The sequence below is a fragment of the Prionailurus bengalensis genome, chromosome A1, assembly GCF_016509475.1.
Source record: "Prionailurus bengalensis isolate Pbe53 chromosome A1, Fcat_Pben_1.1_paternal_pri, whole genome shotgun sequence".
In the NCBI taxonomy this organism is placed as follows: Eukaryota; Metazoa; Chordata; class Mammalia; order Carnivora; family Felidae; genus Prionailurus; species Prionailurus bengalensis.
In genome coordinates, this window is record NC_057343.1 from 7,615,884 (window position 1) to 7,637,597 (window position 21,714).

At 47.0% G+C, this 21,714-nt stretch overlaps 1 protein-coding gene across 1 annotated transcript in view; it reads right to left on the reverse strand.

Annotated features, from left to right (window-relative positions):
• Nucleotides 1–21,714, reverse strand: part of FLT3 (fms related receptor tyrosine kinase 3) — a 75,032-nt gene that overhangs the window by 10,651 nt on the left and 42,667 nt on the right. The window contains exons 10-19 of the mRNA XM_043575903.1: nucleotides 13,594–13,697; nucleotides 12,793–12,904; nucleotides 12,343–12,521; nucleotides 10,928–11,034; nucleotides 10,708–10,840; nucleotides 10,515–10,619; nucleotides 7,360–7,470; nucleotides 5,949–6,102; nucleotides 3,305–3,387; nucleotides 2,530–2,657 (exon numbers count right to left, since the gene is read on the reverse strand). Coding sequence (XP_043431838.1) covers nucleotides 2,530–2,657; nucleotides 3,305–3,387; nucleotides 5,949–6,102; nucleotides 7,360–7,470; nucleotides 10,515–10,619; nucleotides 10,708–10,840; nucleotides 10,928–11,034; nucleotides 12,343–12,521; nucleotides 12,793–12,904; nucleotides 13,594–13,697 — 1,216 coding nt within the window. The remainder of the gene's footprint in view (nucleotides 1–2,529; nucleotides 2,658–3,304; nucleotides 3,388–5,948; nucleotides 6,103–7,359; nucleotides 7,471–10,514; nucleotides 10,620–10,707; nucleotides 10,841–10,927; nucleotides 11,035–12,342; nucleotides 12,522–12,792; nucleotides 12,905–13,593; nucleotides 13,698–21,714) is intronic.

Here is a 21,714-nt window from a genome sequence, read left to right on the forward strand (position 1 = left end):
GGAGGAACCTGTTTCTTCCCACGGCCCCATGCAAGCCTGCTCTCATTCCCCAGCGCTGCCCCCTCTCGGTCCACATCCCCCCACCCCCCAGCCGCTTCGTCCAAACCTAGGGAGGCAACCGCCATCACCCAAACCTCAATTTCCAACCCAAACATGTCTCTTCTTTTTCTTTAACATTTTTTTTAACATTTATTCATTATTGAGACAGAGACAGAGACAGAGCATGAGCAGGGGAGGGGCAGAGAGAGGGGGAGACACAGAATCCGAAGCGGGCTCCAGGTTCCGAGCTGTCAGCATAGAGCCCGACGCGGGGCTCGAACTCACACACTGTGAGATCGTGACCGGAGCCGAAGTCGGACGCCCAACTGATTGAGCCACCCAGGCGCCCCCCCAAACATTTCTCTTGAGCTTCAGATAGGGATAGGCAAAAATCTACTGGGTCAGGACGCTACTTTGCTGCCCAAGAGACCTCACTATGGCACACATTCAACTCATGACCTTTCTCAGTGGACTTCCTCCTGATTTCATGTTCCCTGCCCGATCCCATGTTCCCTGATGGTTTTCCTTTGCCTCAAACATCTCCTCTAGCCCAAGCCTGGGCTCCTTCCACAAGCTTTTCCTGCACCGCCTCCCCTCCCCTCGGGTCTGACCTGCCTGTGCCTCGCCTGGGTCCCCAGGACTTACTGGAATGTGAATATTTACCACACTCCAGTGTCATCTTCGATTTGCACGTCTGCTTGTCTCTTTCTCCCCTGTCAGGGATAAGAGCTGACTCTATTTCAGCACCTAGCACGGTGCCCCGGGGCTCAAGTAACGTTTGATGGGGTCACGGAACCTACAGGGAAACTGAGGAGCAACCAGAGACGGAGAGAGAAAGGACAGACCGATGCAGAGGAGAGGGCCTGAAGTGAAAACAACGGGACAGGGTCTAAGGAAGTGGACAGTCCTCAGAAAATTCTTATTATAACAAGCCCAGAGGGGGAAAAAAGCAGTGCCCCTTGACCTCCAGTTGTGAGAAGTTTGAGTATTTACTTAAGGACAGGCAATCAAGCTAGATGCCCTCCAAGGTCCACAGAGACACGGAAGCCCTACTGTGGCCGTGTAGGTGGACTACAAATAAAGCAACTATCCGTACTCTTGAGACAAGGGGAGTCCAACAGCCAATGGGGAAGATGAAGAGAAGAACGGGCCTCAGAGAGGAGGGGTGGGAAAATATTACAAGATGGGATTTTTTTTTTTTTAAACTATCGAGCAAGGATGCCCACATTTGGAAAAGACGAGCCAAGAAGGTCACATGCCCTTTCAATACGCATGAGGAAAACAAAACAAAACCCCTGAGCGTCTAACTGGAGTTGCGTTAAACATACAGATTAACTTGGACAGAACCGACGTTTCTGGTAAACGCAGAGTCTCTCCTACGTGAACCCGGTGAAGCTCATTCAGGTCTTCCTCCTGCCATTGAATAGTGTCTCACGGGCTTATTCACGGGGATCTTGCAGATTTCTGGTTCTGCTTATCTCAAGATGCTTCATAGGTTTGGTTACTATTATGAAGACCACTTTTTCCTGGTCTTCAAAGCTGTAGATTTATTTCACGTTAATCTTTTTAAAACTGAGATAGACTCGACCTATAACATCTTATTACAGCAAGTGCTTTTTTGAAGCATAATTCATTGTCAAGTTGTCTAACATACAGTAGGTAAACCGTGCTCTTGGTTTTTGGGGTAGGTTCCCGTGGTTCGTCGCTTACGTACGAGCGCCCTCCTCAGGGCCCATCACCCACTTTCCCCTCTTCCCCACAGCCCCAGAAAGTAATTTTTTTAAAGACAAAACTACAGTTGAAAGCCTTCTCTCCAAATTCAGGGCTAGAGGAGGCGGCTTTCATCTGCTTACAGGCAGGAGACATTTGAAATGTCAGAGAACAGGACTGAAAGCCGGTTACAGAAAGAATGCAAAGTGGAGATAGAAACCGTGGTTTGTGGCAGGATCCACGGCCTGGATCTGGGATTAGCGGCAGAGGAAGCCGGGAGGGCCCAGGAACGGTGCTGGCCCGCAGCAGGGCGCTGCAGAGAAGGCAAAGGCAGAGGTGGGCAGAGCGGGGGACGGGCTGGCCCCACAAGCACGGTGCATGGTATTTGAGCCTCCAGTTACCCAGGGCCAAATGCCTAAACAACCTGAACTGACCGTCCAAGGAAGGACTGACTCTGTACACCTCGCTTTGACCGCCTATCTGGAAGTTTCAGGGGACTTTGGACAGCCTGGGAGGGCTGTGATAACCATTATCTAATAAGGGATCCCGGGGCCTTCATAACTGTAATTCGTCAAGAGCTGGTGGGAAGAAGCATCTAGGCGGCTCCAACAGTGAAGGGTGTGGTGGTTGGGGGTGGGGAGGGGCGAGACTTTAAGGGATACGAGTTAAAACAAACCAGAAAAGGGAAAGCACATCTCGTTTACAAACCAGAAAAGGGAAAGCACATCTCGTTTCCCAGATTATCTTGCTGTGTTAGTTTCTTCTTCACAAGGCGCTTACCGACTTAAATTCCAGAAATTCCATTCCCTTGGCAACTTGATAGGCGAAGCAGAGAAGATCTTCAAATGTCAGCACGTTCAAGTCCTCTTCTTCTTCCAGCCTCTTTTGGTTTTCATATTCGATTTCATCTGTAAGACAGAACGGGTCCTCATGTTTTCCAGAGTCTATGAAGTTGTCCCAGTAAAGCTCCACGGGCAGTTATTAAAGTCACAGTGAGCTGGGGCACCCAGACTGCAGAAAGAAGCTATCACCGCACGTCTCTGGTGGCGTTGGGGCTAACCCATCTATGCCAAAAGCTGTACCTCATTTTACTGTTGTTCCATTTAATCCTTCTGCTGGTCCTATGAGAAAAGTATTATTGGGCCTACTTGACAGATGACAAAGTTGTGGCTCAGATGGTGACATAATTCATCCAGTCTTCCAGCCAGGAAGTGAAGGAACCCCAAGGTCAACCCAACTTCTGTCTGACTCCAGAACTCATCATTTTTCCACTTATCAGTACTCGGTGGCCCTAATAAATGTATGACTTTAAAAAGAACCACCTGACCAAATAAGACAGCCCTCAGTGTTTATTAGCTGCATAACGACGTAAAATGCACAATATACGAACCATTGGCTTTTCACCACCTTTAGAGCAAATATGCATTCATAAGGCCTACAAATGACACTAGCAAAGAAAATCGTGTTTCGCGTTTACAAACTTTTAAAAAATAGCTAACAGAATTCCTGTATCCGTTTCTGTTGTAAGGTGCTACTAATTAGAATAAAATATTACCTTCAGATTGAAATGAGTTCCCGTTGAACCCTGAGATGTGATCCAAGTCCTGGCGTATCTGAACTTCTCTTGAACCAGGCATGCTATTAAAAAAAATTATTTCGTTATTTATGTTCTTCTTCTGAGTAGACATTATATTTTAAAAAAATTACAATTCATCAAAGAAATGAGTTCCAGTTATAAATGGGCTTTTAAACAAAAAGCACAGGGGCGCCTGGGTGGCGCAGTCGGTTAAGCGTCCGACTTCAGCCAGGTCACCATCTCGCGGTCCGTGAGTTCGAGCCCCGCGTCAGGCTCTGGGCTGACGGCTCGGAGCCTGGAGCCTGTTTCCAATTCTGTGTCTCCCTCTCTCTCTGCCCCTCCCCCGTTCATGCTCTGTCTCTCTCTGTCCCAAAAATAAATAAACATTGAAAAAAAAAATTTAAACAAAAAGCACAGCATCTATTGGTCCATTTTTCACGCATGTGGGCATTAAAAACACGTGTGGAATTAATTGGGCTTGCCAAGTCTCACTAGGAGAGGAGTGATCCCCACTCTCTGTGTAACGTCCTTACAGTTCAAAGAGGACCTCATTCCGTCCTTGCCACAACGCGACAAGGTGGGTGTGAGAGGCACATTTCACAAAAGACTTGGTGAGATAAATGTGATTTGCTGAAATCACGAAGCTCACAAAACGTACAATTAGGACTCGGGCCTCTTCTGTTTCTAAAAGCTCACTTTCCCTGGGGTGCCTGGGTGGCTCAGTCGGTTGAGCGTCCGACTTCAGCTCAGGTCATGATCTCGCGGTTCGTGGGTTCGAGCCCCGCGCCGGGCTCTGTGCTGACAGCTCGGAGCCTGGAGCCTGCTTTGGAGTCTGTGTCTCCTTCTCTCTCTGCCCCTCCCCTGCTCATGCTTTGTCTCACTCTGCTTCTCAAAAATAAATAAATGTGGGGCGCCTGGGTGGCGCAGTCGGTTAAGCGTCCGACTTCAGCCAGGTCACGATCTCGTGGTCCGTGGGTTCGAGCCCCGCGTCAGGCTCTGGGCTGATGGCTCAGAGCCTGGAGCCTGCTTCCGGTTCTGTGTCTCCCTCTCTCTCTGCCCCTCCCCCATTCATGCTCTGTCTCTCTCTGTCTCAAAAATAAATAAAACGTTAAAAAAAAAAAATTAAAAAAAAAATAAATAAATGTAAAAAAAAATTTTTAAAGCTCACTTTCCCTACAAAAACTCATGTAATACGGATTTTCCATAAAGACTTCTAAGTGTTTTACCATCCTTCTGTCCTCAAGCTGGTCTTTGTAAATAAAGCTCATTTCCCTTTCCCGTGAAATTAATAAATAGTAACATCGATCATCTCTTTTATGGTTATGACGTAAAATTCTTCACCGAGGAATTCTGTGCGCATTGTATACAAGGATGCCATTTATTCCCGCGTACAATTCCACCCCAATTTACAATTTCCCTATCTTTGGAAAATGGCATCCTTTCAGACCACAAATACCCCTCAACTGCTTCAGTGGATTTAATATCCCAGGGACCAGAATGAATCAAAGGCCCTGTTGAGCAGGATTAGTTGTTACTAACCATGGGGTGCTGATCACACACATCCGACTCACTAAGAGACTCTATTCTAGAATACAGATGACATTATGGAATTTTCTCAGTTTTCGAATATGAACTGAGAGACGAGTGTGGAAGACAAGATTGGGGTGACGGGTATCAATCGGTTAAGGGCAAACGCACAAAGACGCCCCTGGGGACCTCCATGGGGCCTCCCGGCTTTAAGACGCCAGGTCCCCGTCTCAGACCTTAGAAGGCCAAAGGCGTGCACTGAAAGCTACACACTTAGAAATCAAGGCTGGAATCTCAAACGCACCCTCCAAAAGTCGCGCAGTAAAGACAAAAGTCTCTGACGATTGTGCCTTTAAAATAAGGGAGATTCCGCATATGGCAAGGACACAGGAATGCACTGTGGACTGAGGAATCATTCTATGAAGAACGCCTCAGAGAAAGGTGTTACACGATGTTCAAGTAATTAGCAAGAAATTCCCAAGGATGAGGACCAAAGGATCACCAAACTCCTATAGCCCTCGTTTATACACACTACAAGAAATCTCAACAGGACTGAGAATCACACAGGCTCCCCATGGATGGCAGAATATACAACGGGGGGCACAGGGACAAATGTTACCGCTTCTTAATTTTGCCCCCATCACATTACGTCAATTGATCCGTTCTAATTTTTGAAAATCCAATTTTTGAGTTCAGAGCAAAAGGCCCAAGACCTGAACTACTCCCAATGAGTACGTGGAGGGCTTTGGAAAAAGCATTCATTCTTTCAACTGGGATCTACGTGTCATCCAGCAGACGGGAAAGACAGAATAATGCACTCTTCCCAAAACTGAGCCTGGGTCCAGGGGTGTGATTCCGGCACAGGTGGACGGAGACAGCTACAGTCCCTGCACCACGGGAAAGCGAAAGGTCTCATTGTTCCAATCAGCAGAGAAAACTATAGCGAAGATAAGTGGCCTTTCTAGATCTTAGAACCCACAGAGCACACAATGCCGGACTACGGCCTTCGGAGACTGGCCAGCGGGGGGTGTTTAACCATCATATTTTGTCTGTGTTCTATGACATATAATTGTGAAACCTTGACCCCGTCTCTTACCTGGAATTTGGGTATGACTGGAAAGCGGGGTAAAAACTGAAATTGTGCTCCTTGAAAATCTCCGTCCACGTCCTGTGAAATTTTTCTCTCTTATTTCTTAGGTAGTTGAGAAGATCACCATAGCAACAGTATTCAAAAATCAAGTAAACTGGTCCTGAAATAGTGAGAGTTTGCATTACAGGCATACAAATACCAAATAACTTTTTCAGATGTCTGTGTGGCAGACAACATAATCTAAGAGAGCCTACTTCTCCCCTGACTTTGGGAGAGTTCAGCTTTGAGCTTATCTCTTCTTCTTTTTAAGTTTTTTTTTTTTTAAAGTAATCTCTATACCCAACGTGGGACTCGAACTCACAACCCCGAGATCAAGTCGCACTTGATCGGCTCCACCGACTGAGCCAGCCAGCACCCCTGAGCTTATCTCTTCCCGTACAATTCAATTCCAGCTTTTTGCTCTAACTCCTTTGGAACGCGGTATCGTCTTGCCTTCTGCGTGGGTGCTGGTTGCACCTGTTGCCTCGTCAATAACTACCGGCCACTTGGATTCTCCAGTTTGCAACTGGGAATAATACGCCAGCTGCACTGTGAGCACTTGGCAAATATATGCCGATTTGCCATTTGCCTGAGGAGGGAGAAATACATCACAAGCATCCTCTCGGATCCATTTTCTCTGTTTCCCATTTTTTGGTCCCAGTCCCAGAAGGAAGGACGCTTGAGCACATCCTTCAGGCGTTTCTTTTCTTTTTTTAATGCTTATTTATTTATTTTGAGAGACAGAGAGAGAAAGCGTGTGCAGGGGAGGGGCAGAGAGAAAGGGAGAGAGAGAGAATCCCAAGCAGGCTCCACGCTCAGTGTGGAGCCCGATGCGGGGCTCGATCCCACAAACCGTGAGATCGTGGCCTGAGCCAAAATCGAGAGTTGGACACTTACCCGACGGAGCCACGCACGTGCCTCCCCGTCCTTCGGGTATTTCTAAGCAGGAGTGAATCAGAGCGCGTGCTCCGTTGAACTCTGGGAAAACGAAGTCTGAAAGCCTGCCTTAGCTGTGCTTTATTTGAAGCCACCCAAACAGGGCAGGGGCCAGGCTCTGCGGCCATTCTCGCCACTGCGTTTAGGCCAGTTTCACGGCCGGGGGAGAAGCTCCATCTGAGCAAGGAGAATGAGATACCACAACGTGTACCCGCAGTGCTGTTGCTGTTTTCGAATAGGTGAAAATTATGTGGCGTCTCCCCGTACAGAGAGGCCTTCTCTATACTGACCTATCTGATTTCAGAGGGTTCAACGTCTAATTCCACTTGGGTTTGGGGACCCACACTGTGACTGAGGAAAGAGGAGAAAATGGGAACAGGTGTCCTCTGGGTCTTCAAGCTGAAATGTTTTTGATGAGATGTTTTTAGTAGGAACTGATTACCTGACAGCGTGCAGGCCCCCAGCAGATTTACGATGTTCTCATGGTTTCCCAGGTGACTCATCATTTTGAGTTCGGACATGAGAGCCTCTCTTTCGGAACTGTCTGCTTTTTCTGTCAACGGAAAAGCGTACAAAATGTAAGGCTAAAGAAAAATAGGTACTTTAGGTCATTTAATAAACGAAAACTTTCTCCAGTTCGAATTTGCATGAAAAACCGTAATGCGTAAAATGGTCCGCGATTGTTAAGTAATAAGAGCTTGTGTTGAAGGCAAAGTTTCAAAGATTGCGGTATAAAAGTTGAGCCTAATAACGAGCCTTTCCCCTGGACGTTCCTCTACCCACCAAAAATAGAAATCTTTCTAGTGGACCCTCAAAAAACCGAAATACAACAAAACAAAATACATGAAAAAGTTCGGAAGTATGCTGAAGGGAGAAACGTAACTTTTTTTCGTTGTTTTGACTCTTGGATTTGTTGGGCATGGAGAGACCGGACAGGAATGTCGGCAAGGGTGGCTGGCTCCAGTTCACGGTCCTCAGGTCTAAAACCTCGTATGTGTCAACAGGTCCAATGGTGAGAAGGTCAAAGAGACCAGTTCCCACTAACCAAGTTCTCGAGAGACTCATTAACTGATCATGAGAGCTACCGAAAAGGCTAGAATGCATCCATTGGACAATGCATTCTCCCCCCTGGAGATAAGTCTAGATAGCTCGGCAAATTATCCTCATAATCTTGCTTAGAAGCATAGCGTAAGGGTAGTTACTGATAAACTCCCAGGTCTCACGTCAATGAGACTGATGTGCCCAGGTTGGTTGGGGCACCCTTGCCCGGGAGGGTGCTGGAGCCCTAGAAGCAGGGGCAGGGTCTTTGGACTTCCCTCTCCAGGTATCAGGCACCAGGCACCCACTCCACTGGTAACACCTTCTTTCCTATAGACGCGGTAACTTTTCTTTACATTCAGTGAAGAGTTGACTAGGTATTTCCAGGTGTCATCGCTTTGTCTTGGGAGACATCCTAGCCTGTATGGTAGCTTTTCCAGAGCACTGATGCCATCCATCTTGATTTAGTGAGCTGTCGGGGTTCTCTCACTGGGAGTGGGAGTGAGATTCTCCACTGTGAGCACTGGGATCCCCTAGTACCTTGTGTCTTCTGCTTCATGTTTTATAGGGATCTGTAGCTTTCAAATCCCCATGGCTTGCCCGTCACGACCAAAATAATATCTTTTATGGTGTGCTTAACTTTGCCAGAGCACTTTCATACCCCGTGACCTGACTTTCATTCATTCTTATCCATTCATTCACTCCTTCACCCCTTCAACAAGTATTTATTGAATGCCTGCTGTGTATGAGGCGATGTGCCAAGCGATGGGGGAAGGAATGATAGCCAAAAGACACAGCCCTGTCTTCTTGGAGGTTAGAGTCTCCTGAAAAAGGGAGACGAGTAAATAAACAATTACAACCCAGTGTGGTAAATGCGAAGTGGCAAATGAATAGAAGGGGGCTGTGGGGTCACCCAAGAGGGACGCCTAACCTAGCCTTGGAGGGGGGTGGAAGGGGACCCCGAATGCCTGAGGTAAGATACGAGATGACCAGGCGAATTCACAGTGGGAAGGGAGGGAGAACATTCCACACTGAAGTAACAGAACGGGCAAAGATCCAAATAAAAGAAAACACAGCAGAACAGATACAACCCTGGCCCTCACGCGCCTTACGGACCAATGTGGCAGATGAGACATTAATGGAGTAATTGAGCAAATATGTCATCCTCACTGTGATACATTGCATGAGGAAGAAGGCCTACGGAGAGCCAACTCACAGCAAGGAACTTGATCTCTGTGGTGTGAGAGAAGGCTTCTCTGAGGAAGTGATATTTCTGCTGAGATCTAAAGGAGGAGTGGGAGAGAACCACGTGAAAGGGGAAGGGTGGGCAGAGGGATCAGCCTGCACATAGGCCCTGGGATGGGGAGGGAGCACGGTGCTCTGGAGGAACCGAAAGCAGGCAGCCTCCCAGTGAGCAGTGAGGTGGGGAGGGTGAGGTGGGGAGGAGGGCAGCCAGACGCTGCAGGGCTGTGGAGACTCCTTCGGGAGCAATCCCGAAGAAGCACCGACCGGGAAGTGCTAAGTGGGGAAACCGGTCTGCTTTGCATTCCATAACCGGCACTTGGGCCTCAACACGGAGAATCCAGAAGGAGCCCGTAGGGCCTGCCTGGAGGGCCGCTGCAGCCATTCTGAAGAGAGAGGTTTGGTCCGGGGTGGTAGGGAGGTGAGAAGAGGGTGGGTTCAAGGAACACGGGGCAGGATACCAGGCAGGGGCAGCCTGTGGGGTGCTAGAACGGACCCGGTTTCAAGGATGCGGCCTCGGTTTCCGGTTTGCCCAACCGTGGGGAAGTCATCGGCCGGTCGTTGGCCCTCGGCACCGATCACTGAGCGGGAGCGTTGATGGAGGGCCACGGTTGGAGGAGTTCAGTTCAAATTAGAGAACCTTTTGAGGTGCTCAGGCATTTGGACATAACCTGAGGCTCAGAAGGGAGAGCAACTGTGAGAACCCTTGGTACCTAGACTAGAGCCATGGCGGGGGGGGGACACTGAGGTAGCCTGTAGTGAGCGTGCACGGTGCAAAGGAAGGAGGCAAGCCTTCATCAACAGTTGGTGGAAGACGAGGAGCCAGCAAAGGACTGGGAGGCAGTCGGACTGGGAGGAGGAAAGAGGCCCGTGAGACGTCGTTTGTTGGAGGTTGCTGATCGCGGCAGCAAAAGCCAACCAGAGGGCTCTTGCTGAGCCAAGGACGCTGGGGGGAGGGATGGCGGGGGAGCCACAAGCGGGAAGTGAGAACACAGAGGGCTTCAGTTGGTTCTTCTGCCCAGAGTCCGTGTCACAATGTAAGAAACAACATCTGCCCGTAATAACAGTACCCCCTAATACTGAAGCTGGAAACACCTAACGAAGCCAGAAGAGGAAGAAGAGGTGGACTTTTGCATTCGTGACTTGGATTTTAGACTCACGACGTGGTTGACACCAACCCCAGCCCAGTCCCCTCTTAGCCTTGAAAGTGTGGCACGCGGTAACCGTAAAAATGCTGCGGACGAGGAGAAGAGGAGGCGGGAGACGATGCCTCCCATTTTTGCGCACCTTTGTGGGCACCGTTCCACCTTACTGTACCTTTCAGCATTTTGACTGCCACCTGGATTGAGACTCCCGTTTTACTAATTCCGTAAGCTGTCGCATTCATCACTTTTCCAAAAGCACCTGATCCCAGGACCTTCCCTGCAAGATAATGGTGGGCGAGGGCACGTTAGAGACTTTCCGACAGAACGGAAACGCTGTGGAAACATTTGGACCATTCGATTCTCACCAAATTCTAAGTTTTCTCTTGGAAACTCCCACTTGAGATCGTATTCATATTCTCTGAAGTCAACGTAGAAGTACTCATTATCCAAAGAGCCGGTCACCTGCACCATTTGCAGCTGGCTTTCGTACCTAAATTGCTTCAGAGATGAAAATAATGGGTCCGTTAGCAACAGGCAGTTTCTCAGAAATAGGAAACAGGGCTGGATTTTTACCTTCGCGTTTACCTTTTTGTACTTGTGACAGATGAGCATGGTTAGAACAGCGATGAAGGGAAGACAAAGCCCAAGGGTCGCATAGAACAAGATGTTGTCTTGGATGAAAGCGAAGGGCACTGAAAGGAAAGAGAATCACTGAGCAGTGAACTGGATAGAGTGGAAGCTCACTGGAGTCTCGCACATCCTGTTTGAGAAGCCATCCTTTGCAGTCCTTACTAGCACCTGACAAATACTCGCCTCCCCCACGGAAAATCGGGCAATGTTCCTGTAAAGGACAAGTTCCCTTCCTAGAAAATTTTGAATGATTTCAATCCCATTCTTAAAGATCACGTACTAGGGTTATACCAACGACATCTATTTAAACCCACAGGATATTCAGGTCAGACATTAAAAGAAAGAAGTTAGGGGGCACCTGGGTGGCTCCATTGGTTAAGTATCTGACTCTTGGTTTCGGCTCAGATCGATCGCACAGTTAGCGAGACTGAGCGCCATGTCGGGCTCGGTGCTGACAGTGCAGAGCCTGCTTGGGATTCTCTCTCCCTCTCTCTCTGCCCCTTCCCCCCATCACGCATTCTCCCTCTTTCTCTCTCAAAATAAATGAATAAACTTTAAGAATAAAATAAAATAAGGGCGCCTGGGTGGCTCAGTCGGTTAGGCGTCTGACTTCAGCCCAGGTCATGATCTCGCGGTCTGTGAGTTCGAGCCCGGCATCGGGCTTTGTGCTGACAGCTCAGAGCCCGGAGCCTGCTTTGGATTCTGTGCCCCACCACAACCCCCCCCCCCACCCCTGCCCACCACCCCCCTATACTCGTGCTCTGTCTTGCTCTGTCTCTCAAAAATAAATAAGTGTTTAAAAAAATGTTTTTGAAGAATAAAAAATAAAATAAAATAAAATAAAATAAAATAAAATAAAAAAGAAGTTTGTGTTTTCTGTACGAAGGTATCGTATGCATGGGAAGTTAGTTTTGGGATGCTGGTGATTTTACACTATGTGTAGGCAGGCAGGTTTCAGACTTGCTTAGGTTAGAAGGGTTGTAAAAAACAAACTAGAAATTATAAAACAGCAGGCTAAAGGAACATAAAGAGATTCATCAAAAGAGAAAATGGGAGAGACCCCAAATCACTAAATTGGTTTCTCTAGAGTTGGATCTTTTGGTAGATACTTCCTATCCTGGGGGTTTACGGTTCTACCTGCATCACTGTAACTCATGAGTCATAATAACGTAAGGAGAAGTCCCTCTGCCCCTAAATTACAAACCAGCCTGTGTTCAGTGGGGGATTCTTGCCGGACTCAAAAAAGACTTGTGTCACACCTGAACCTGTACGCTTTTGTAAAATTCCCCCAAATAAAAGCCAACAACAGGGACTAACTTCTAGTGGGGAATTCCTGAAGGTGGTTCCTTACAAGAGCACCTGCTGTGTACCTGATGAGTTTAAAAGGATTGTTTCACAAGACGTGCCAAGGGAATTGTATGCACAGCACTTCACCAGGAATCCTTTGACGGCCTCACTCATGTTAAGAGTACTGCTTGATATCCATTGCCCAAACACTTTTCTGTTAGCCGTTTTATTCCAAATTCCTTCTGTGATTTCCTCTGTGCAGCTGAAAAGAAATGGCAGGGAAGTTAGACAGGCGGGGCCTAGCGTCACATTGGAAGTTCGGGTTTGTCTAGTGAGCTTTAAAAGAGATTTCTTGGTTATAAGTTATCAGAGACAATCTGTGACCATTTAGAATTATAGCTGACTCGGAAGGTAAGCATTTGAAATACTGCATCACTTCTTCTTAAATCGTATTCATGAGCAAGAGTCAGTATGCCAGAGAGAGTATGCGTTTTATGTTCTTCCAACATAAGAGATACCAATGTCCTCATTACTTGGGAGACTTGTCTGAACACTTCTTCCAGATCCAAGATGGTAATGGGTACCCATCAGAGGAGCAAGAAGCCTGACTTGCTGATGATCCCTCGACTACCACCTGAGGTTTCCCTGTAGAGAAGAACATGCAAAATCAGCTCACGTGGTATGGTACTTCCCAGAAATGGCCTCAGCGTTCGCTTCATCTAGGTTGCCCATCTACTCCAAGCAGTTTGTGCTTCTGGGAAGGCGTCTCATACGCAGGATGACTCAAGACCTCTGGTTATTCCCTTTTTTGCCCCTTGTGTGGAACTTTCTGTACAGACAGCCCTACCACCCATGTAAGGCCCCTCCTGTAGACGGCTGAGATGTGCTCATCTCTCTAGCTCCAAGAATCAAAACGATCCTTAGCTTCAGGAGAGAAACATCTATAAAAAGTCCAGTGAAATGTACTCGCATCTTTTTATAGGCCAAAGGAACAAATATTACTAAAACAAATAAATGTCAGGTAATAGGACTTTTAGCTGTTCCTTCACATGACCTTTCAAAGTACCAAAGTCAATAAGAGACCACAAGAAAGCACATTCAGAGAGGACATGGGAGAAGGTATCTTAGCCTCAAAGATGAACACAGAACAATTATCTATCTATCTATCTGTCAACAAAGCCAGTAGATTTGAAATAAAATTTCAACATACTCCAGTATATAAAAATAGCTTATGGCATCCCTTCTAAGCCTTTACTTAGCTCTTTCTGGTCATAGTTAATACACAAGTAAGCAGTGATAAGATTAAAGTGAAATTTCTTGACAATTTAACTTACTTCTTATGTTCAGCGTGAACATTTTTGTGAATTCGGCATCATCGTTTTCTGCATGAAATATGTATTCTCCTGGCTGGTGTTTATGGTTGCAAAACTTAGATATGCTGTTTGAAAAAGAATTAAAGATACACTTAGCCAGATTCTTACAGGAGATGCTGAAATGAATGTCAGCATGCATGGAAGTCTTTCTCGAGACTCTCACTCCCTGAAGTCCCGTGGACAGGTGTCTGTATGCCAGGCCCTTGTTAATCTAAGTGTGGTGTGGTCCACAGCCAAGCAACATCAGCATTGGTATTATCTAGGAGCTTGTCTGAAATACAAAATTTTAAGTCCCACCCCAAGCCTACTGAGAGTCTGCATTTTAAGATGATCTCCATGTGATTCATATGCACGTTAAGGGCTGAGAAGCCCTCGTCTGGGCTGGGGTTCCTAAGAGAGACAAGAAGGTTCCTGCCCCCACTCTTCTATACATTCTGGACTAGTCTGACTTCCCAGAAATATGGAAGAACCTCTATAGGCAGAGGAGACCATAATCCCCCTGCTTCCTGAAAGGACGGCTCTCTGACATTGGCCCAAGGCAGGACCTATAACCAACCGTTGACTCACATAGCGATTAACAGTGATACAGGCTCAAATCCACTGAGTTTGTACAAAAATCTTTTGGTGGCTCAAGCATCTCTGCGGATTGCTCATCAGCCACTCAATTACACTTAGACATGGAAAGCTTGATGTTGGTGATTATCCAACATGCCTACCAGGTACATGGGGGTGCTCAATGTTGGACAGGGTAGGCGAGATAGGGGATCAAGGAGCTGTTGAATACGCCTTCGTGCATTGTAGAGATAGAAAACAAATCCCTTAAAACAGAATAAGATAATCTAAGGATTGTTCAGAAGCTATTTAATTAGGCTACCTCTCTCTCTATATAGCCAACTTAAAGAAAACAAAGGGGGAAAAGACCACATACTGACAGGATAGAAGTGTTAACAGAACACAGGGTGTGGAAATCAGACTTAAACTAGCAGCTATGTAGGATGCAAAGACCTGTAAAATATGGTCCCTGTTCCCAAAGACATCATCATCCAGGTGGGTGGACAACACTTCCATTGGCAGAATAGCTAAATCATTCAACTACAGGCCAACAGAAGATTAGAGAAGGCAGAGGCCAGTACAGATGAGAAAAGTTCAGAGGTCTGCACAGAAGCAGGCAGGACTTGAGCTAGATCTTTGTGGATGAGTTTGTTTTAATGAGAAGGCAGAAGAAAAGCATCCCAGGTGGAGGCAACAGCTTTCCTTAAGACAGGAGATGGGGACTCATTGCGTATGGCCACAATGGAGAGGAATGGGCAAAGCCTCTTGACCGGAGCAGGAGCACAAGGGGAGATGTAGTAGAAAAGGCTGAATGGGTAAGGGGTGGGACTATTTATTTATTTGAGAGAGTACATGTGCTTGCAAGCAGGGGAAGGGCAGAGAGAGAGAGAGAGAGAGAGAGAGAGAGAGAGAGAGAGAAAGGGAGGGAGACGGAGAAGCCCAAGCAGGCTCCATGCTGTCAGCGCAGAGCCCGATGCGGGGCTCAAACTCACAGACCATGAGATCATGACCTGAGCTCAAATCAAGAGTTGAGTATTTAACCAACTGAGCCACCCAGGCACCCCAAGCCTCATTATTTAGATTCACGGGGAAATAGGGAAGATGCTGTAGATTCCTGAGCAGGAATGGAACGTGATGAACGGGATCGTAGTTTAGGTGGTAGGAAAAGGTTACTGGAAAGAAGCCCGGAGGCAGCTGTAGCAACTCATTCATACATTCATTCATTCATTCATTCATTCACTTGTTCTACCATCAGTGGTAGAGTCCACTTATTGGAGGAATCAGGGGCACACCAGTGAGGTAGAAAAGGTAAGTTTCTGTTCTCACAGAATTTTCACGTTGCTGGTGACGGTGATGAGTGGTTCCAGTATAGTGTGGGAAGTCCTGTGAGAGGAGAAGTAAAAGTTCAGATTTGAGAATTCAGAGCACGAAACAGCAAGGGCTGTCTGAGTAGGGAAAATGGGACAGGAGAGGGAAAAGGAAACCCGAGAGGCACCAGGAAAAAAAAAACGAGCAGGTGCTGTGCTGGAAATGGAAGATGAAGGAGGGAACAGAACCCCCGTTGACCCCCAACATTCAACACACACTAACTGGTAAAGCAGCTCCTGAGCCCATGTTTATCTGACGCCGGTGTTCTGTGCCTTGATCTCCAAAGCTAGAGGGTCATTCTGACCTTGTGTAGCGATGAGGGAATTTATTGCTCTGACCCATCAAAGTGAGCATTTGACAAGTTGTTTATTTGCCTTGCTAACAGGAAGGCTGAACTAGAAAGGGGGAATTTCGTATCCTGACCTACTTCTGGGCAACAAGGAGGACATGGCTGGTGAGACAGAAGTGACGGAAGGATCGGGAAACGCCAAATTATAACACTAGGGAGGAAAGTAAATAGAGCTACCTGTGATTTCTAGACTTTTAGGAAGGCAGAGTTTAAGTGGTCCAAGAAGGGAAAGATGTGGGCTTCTTAAAGGGAGCACGTGGGGGGCGCCGGGGTGGCTCTCGGTTGAGTGTCTGACTTTGGCTCAGGCCGCGATCTCATGGTTTGTGAGTTCAAACCCTGCCTTAGGCGTTATGTTGATGGCAGAGCATGCTTGGGATCCTCTCCCTCCCTCTCTCTCTCAGCCCCTAGTTTGCTCTCTCACGCTCTCTCTCTCAAAAATAAATAAATAAAGATTTTTAAAATTTTCATTATATATATAAATAGAGAGAGAGACAGAAAGAGAGAGAGAGAGAGAGAGAGAGAGAACACATAATTCCCACCAGACAATAGCCAAAGACCCTGAAAAGGAAGAAGAAAGGAGATAAAAAAGAAGCCGGTGTGGCTAGCCAGGCGCCATGCCAAAAGCACCAATCAATTTGGTACAAGAAGAAGTTACCGATACAGTTAGTGATTCTCATGCAGACCAAAGCAAAATGCTTTGTAAACTTTTCCCTTCCTAAGTCTTTTGTGCTATCTTCATAGACTACGACTTGCCATAGGGTAGATGAGAGCATCTGAAATGTCCTCTTCCAGGTAGGAAAGTGGTCACATAAGTAGCCTGAACACAACAGCAAATATCCAGGTTGTTGGAAACAGCTTGTCCTCCTGTTATGACAGTTAAACCCTAGCGATAGCAACAACCGTGTCACTGAACTCCTCTGGGAATTCCAAGGGGACTAACCAATGAGGTAACCTGGACACTCAGAGCTTCCTCTTTCCCTAGGGTTTTTCTAAAGATGGCCAGCTGGCATGTGATCGCAGACCTGGAAACTGGAGTTTACGGTGAGATAATATCTTGGTGACGAAGAGGTTTTCTCACTACAACCACGAAAACGGTTTTCTCCTCTCTACAATCAAAATGCAGGTCATTTTTATTTTTCGTTCAGTGCCTAGAGGAGCGAGGCTGAGGAAGGGCAGTTTCTTCTAGTGGCTCAGGGAGTGATTTGCTCTAAAGAATGCTTTTTCAAAGGGCAAAGGATTACCAAAGTCAAATCAGCATGCAGAGAATAATAAAGCATGTGTTGGGGAACCTGAGAGCTTCTGAAAGCGGGGCTGGGGGGAATGCGGCCAGGCTGGTGTTGAAATCTGATCTGTTCAAACTTTCGTTCCACGTTAAAGACAGTCAGGAGGGTTAGGGAGAAAGGTGCTGATGATTTTATACTACTCTCTACATAATATCATGCTCGCTTTTATTTTATTTCAAGGGAGTCGGCAAGGCCTGGGGGAATATCACCATTAAAAGCTAAATAGCAAAGTATGGCACATCTCATAAGGAGGGATACATTTATTTCTAAGTAACCAAAGAGAATGCTTGTATTTTTGTTTTCTTACACATTGGGTTTGAGAATCTTACGCTTTGGAAATGAGTTGGTGTCCGCATCATAACTAGTGATACGGTTAAAAACAAAGGCTTTGAAGCCAACTGTTTTTGCTGGGACCCCAACTCTGCCATGGCCCCGTGGTGTGTCATTGGGCAAGTCACTTAACCTCTCTGTACCTCAGTTTCCTCATCAGTAAAATGAAGACAGTAGTAGTATCTGGGGCGCCTGGGGGGCTCAGTCGGTTAAGCGTCCGACTTCAGCTCAGGTTACGATCTCTCGGTTCAGGGATTCGAGTCCCGCATCGGGCTCTGTGCTGATGGCTCAGAGCCTGGAGTCTGCTTTGGATTCCGTGTCTCCCTCTCTCTCTGCCTTCCCCCGCTCGCGCGCTCTCTCTCTCTCAAAAATAAATAAACATTAAAAAAAAAAAAAAAAAAAAGGACAGTACCAGTATCTACCTCGTAGGGTTGTGGGAGGGGAATGCTCTATTAAATTTTTAAGTAGTTTTGTATCAAACATCTGTAATAGTGCCTAGCCCATAGTGAACACAATATATGCATTAGATTTTCATTACTATGAGGCTCATGAAGTCCAGTAATCATTTTGAATAAAAAAAGAAATTTAGAAACTTTACTGTGGCATATACTGTGAGAAAAATCACATTAAAACAAATTTAAAACTATGGAAAGAACAACAACAACAAAAAACCCCACTAAAGTTATGCCCATCAACAGGAGTCAGTTAAAATAAAATTGCCTAAAAAGTGGAATCCTATGCGGCCATTGAAATAATATAAATAATGGAAGACATACTTAGGACCATAGAAAGATGCCCATGATATAAATAAAAAATCAGGTTACAAATGGCACAGTTAATGCCATATGTATACAAAAACCTGTTTCTAGCAGTCCTGCTATCTTGATCTTGAGAAGAGGTCAATTAAAAAGAGTCTGAAATGTAATCTCTGGAGGTAGAACTATTGGTGTTATTTCTATTTAAAAAAATTCTTTTTTACATTTATTTATTAATTTTTTTTTTTTTAATTTTTTTAACGTTTATTTATTTTTGAGACAGAGAGAGACAGAGCATGAACGGGGGAGGGGCAGAGAGAGAGGGAGACACAGAATCGGAAGCAGGTTCCAGGCTCTGAGCCATCAGCCCAGAGCCCGACGTGGGGCTCGAACCCACAGACCGTGAGATCGTGACCCGAGCCGAAGTCGGACGCTCAACCGACTGAGCCACCCAGGCGCCCCTTTTTTTTTTTTGAGAGAGAGAGAGAGACAGAGCACAAGTGGGGGAGGGGCAGAGAGAGAAGGAGACACAGAATCCAAAGCAGGCTCCAGGCTCCGAGCTGTCAGCACAGAGCCTGACGCGGGGCTCGAACTCATGGAACTGTGAGATCATGACTTGAGCCGAAGTCGGACGCTTAACCGACTGAGCCACCCAGGCGCCCCAATTTAATTTTCAGGCAATTTCAGAAAACAGGAGTAAAGGAAGGGTATTGAGTTTGCCCTCTGTGGACAAGTAACCACCTCGTCTGTCTTTCATACAATGGGATTATGGGAATTAAACGAGACAATCCACATAAAGGATGTGCACACTGCCTGGCATGTGGTAGGAGCTTAAAGAAGTTTCTTTCACACTCGGCAGCAGGGAAGGGGGCAGGGTTTGCTGAGGCTCTTGGTAGTTCACTGAACCCACACGTCTTTTCCCTCCTTTCTGTGGATGCTCAAGGCTCATTTCCTTCCGGGGAAAAAAAATCCTCCCCAAGAGGCTCAATATACTTCTGCAATTATATATCATTTATTGATTCGAGAGCCCGCTTTTCTGTTAGTCTGTTCTTTTTTTTTTTTTTAACTTTTTTAATGTTTTATTTTTATTTTTGAGACAGAGAGAGACAGAGCATGAACGGGGGAGGGGCAGAGAGAGAGGGAGACACAGAATCGGAAGCAGGCTCCAGTCTCTGAGCCATCAGCCCAGAGCCCGACGCGGGGCTCGAACTCACGGACCGCGAGATCGTGACCTGAGCTGAAGTCGGACGCTTAACTGACTGAGCCACCCAGGCGCCCCACTGTTAGTCTGTTCTTGAGGGGGAGGGCAACTCACCACCCAGAACCCACACGACTACCACACTGCTGTTTTCCGTAAGTGCTCGGTGAATGCCTGGTGCGTGCAGAACTCAAGGCTCCCGGAACTGGAAGATTAAATGCTCCAGGACAAAGCAAGACTCGGGGATTGGGCAAGCCAAGGAGAGTCTTCCAGAAGGCACCACTCAATAAGTATAACATCTTAAGTTCTGTGTTTTTTTTTTTTTTTTAACCATGAAACTGGGAAAAAGCTAAGGTAGATTCGGTGTTTATTAAGGAAGTTGATAGAGAGGAAATTATGCAAGCCAAGAGATCGACTATCCTAGGACCTCTTCTCAAGATCAAGATACCAGGGCTGTTAGAAAATGATAAGTTAATAAGACGTAAACACATTTTATTATGTGCACCCTCACACTTTGGGTGTGATATTTGAGGAAGTAAATAGGAGAAACGAAGCCGTGAAGGTAGGGAAGCTGACAGACTTCTGGCATGTACACTTTGACCACACCAAAGCCCTCCCGCGAGGAGCGTTATTACACGGGCCTTTCGGTTACGTCTGAAAAAAAAAACCAAAAAACTCGTGTCGCTCTGTTCATAAAGTCATCGGTTGCAATAGGATTACAGTGCTATGCCTCACAAACAGATTGCAGTCTGGGTAAACTGTTAAGGGAAAGGATGCTTCACTGCACTAGTCGCTCGGCGTCTTAGTAAACTCGGAACGTTTTATAATAAAAAGTTGGAAAGGACTCGGATCATCATGGAGTCCGCCACCTGCTATCTCAACCCAGGGCCTCGTGGGGCGAGCAAAAGACACCTAGGGCACTTGAAGCTGTGTTCAGATTTTTCAGTTGTTGGTGGTGTCGCTCAGGATGTTGAGCATCTTTTTCAGGAGGGAGGAGGCTCCATTTTCCCTTTGTGCCGTGTGTTAAGTGACGCACGCACAGTGGTGAGGCGTGATATCAGGCGCGTCCTTATCACCAGCAAACGCTGTAGCTCTGCAAGAACTTTTTGAATAAGATAAACACTGAGTGGTGGGTGTTGTGGTGAGTGCCGTGGGTGTGGTGCTCGCAGGGCACAGAGGCGGCCATTGACTGTTCTGGCCCCAGGCTGTGCATTGCCACTCCCAGGGGTGATGACGAAGTCGTTCGTTTATGAAACACACGTTGCAGCAAGATAGAGAAATGAAGAACACCCTAAGAATCAGGATCTGTCCCGATCTATTCATTTGGCTACCTGTGCAAAGTCACCTCTTGGGGTCAGGGGTGCAGACTGTGGCCACGGAATGAAACGGCACGAACTCTGCCACTCGACTGGCCTGTGGCCCCTGTATCAGAGACACGGTCCTCTCATCGGTGACTCTGTAAAATCCCAAGAGGTTGTGCCAGAAGGCCAGCAGCACAGGAACACTGATCTCCCAGGTGCCTCTTGCCTTTGAATGTGCCCCCTCTAAATTTGGGGGGCGGGGCAGAGAGAAAGAGACATCACCGTATTCGTTCTTGTAGACCCTCACACCATCAAGTCCGTCAAGAAGATATCTAAGGCATATTTGAATTAAGTGGAGTTGATCCCCTCGCTCTTTGAATCAGGGTCAAAAGAGAATCCCATAGTGCTGCGAGTTTCTCTGACCCCGAGTCACAATGCAAAGAAGGGAAGGGATGCGGACCCCACTGGTACCCTTCTGAGCACGGGCCTGTGGTGGTCCATTCAACTGGGAAGACAGGGCTAACTCCCTGGCCTTCTACCCACAAGTCTGATAATTCAGGACAAGAGCTTATGACAACAGGGTGATCCCTCTGAGGCAGTGGTTCTCAACCACGGGCAGTTTTTCCAAACCAGGGGCATTTGGCAATGTCTGGAGGGAGCTATGTTTGGCTGTCGCCATGGGGGGGTGACGGTGCTACTGACATCCGGCGGGTGGAGGCCAGGGATGCTGCTGAACATCTACAAGGCACAGACAGCCCCCAGGACAAAGAATTATCCAGCCCAAGTCGACAGGGCTGCTTTTGAGAAACCCGGAGTCGGAGAAGTAAGTGGGTATCAGTCCGCTCACAGGTCAAAGGCTGCGTTCTTAATTGCAAATTGAGTGCTTTGAACAGTAAGGGGTTTGTCATGCAAACTCAGCGCGACAGCTCTTTTTAAACATGCCAAC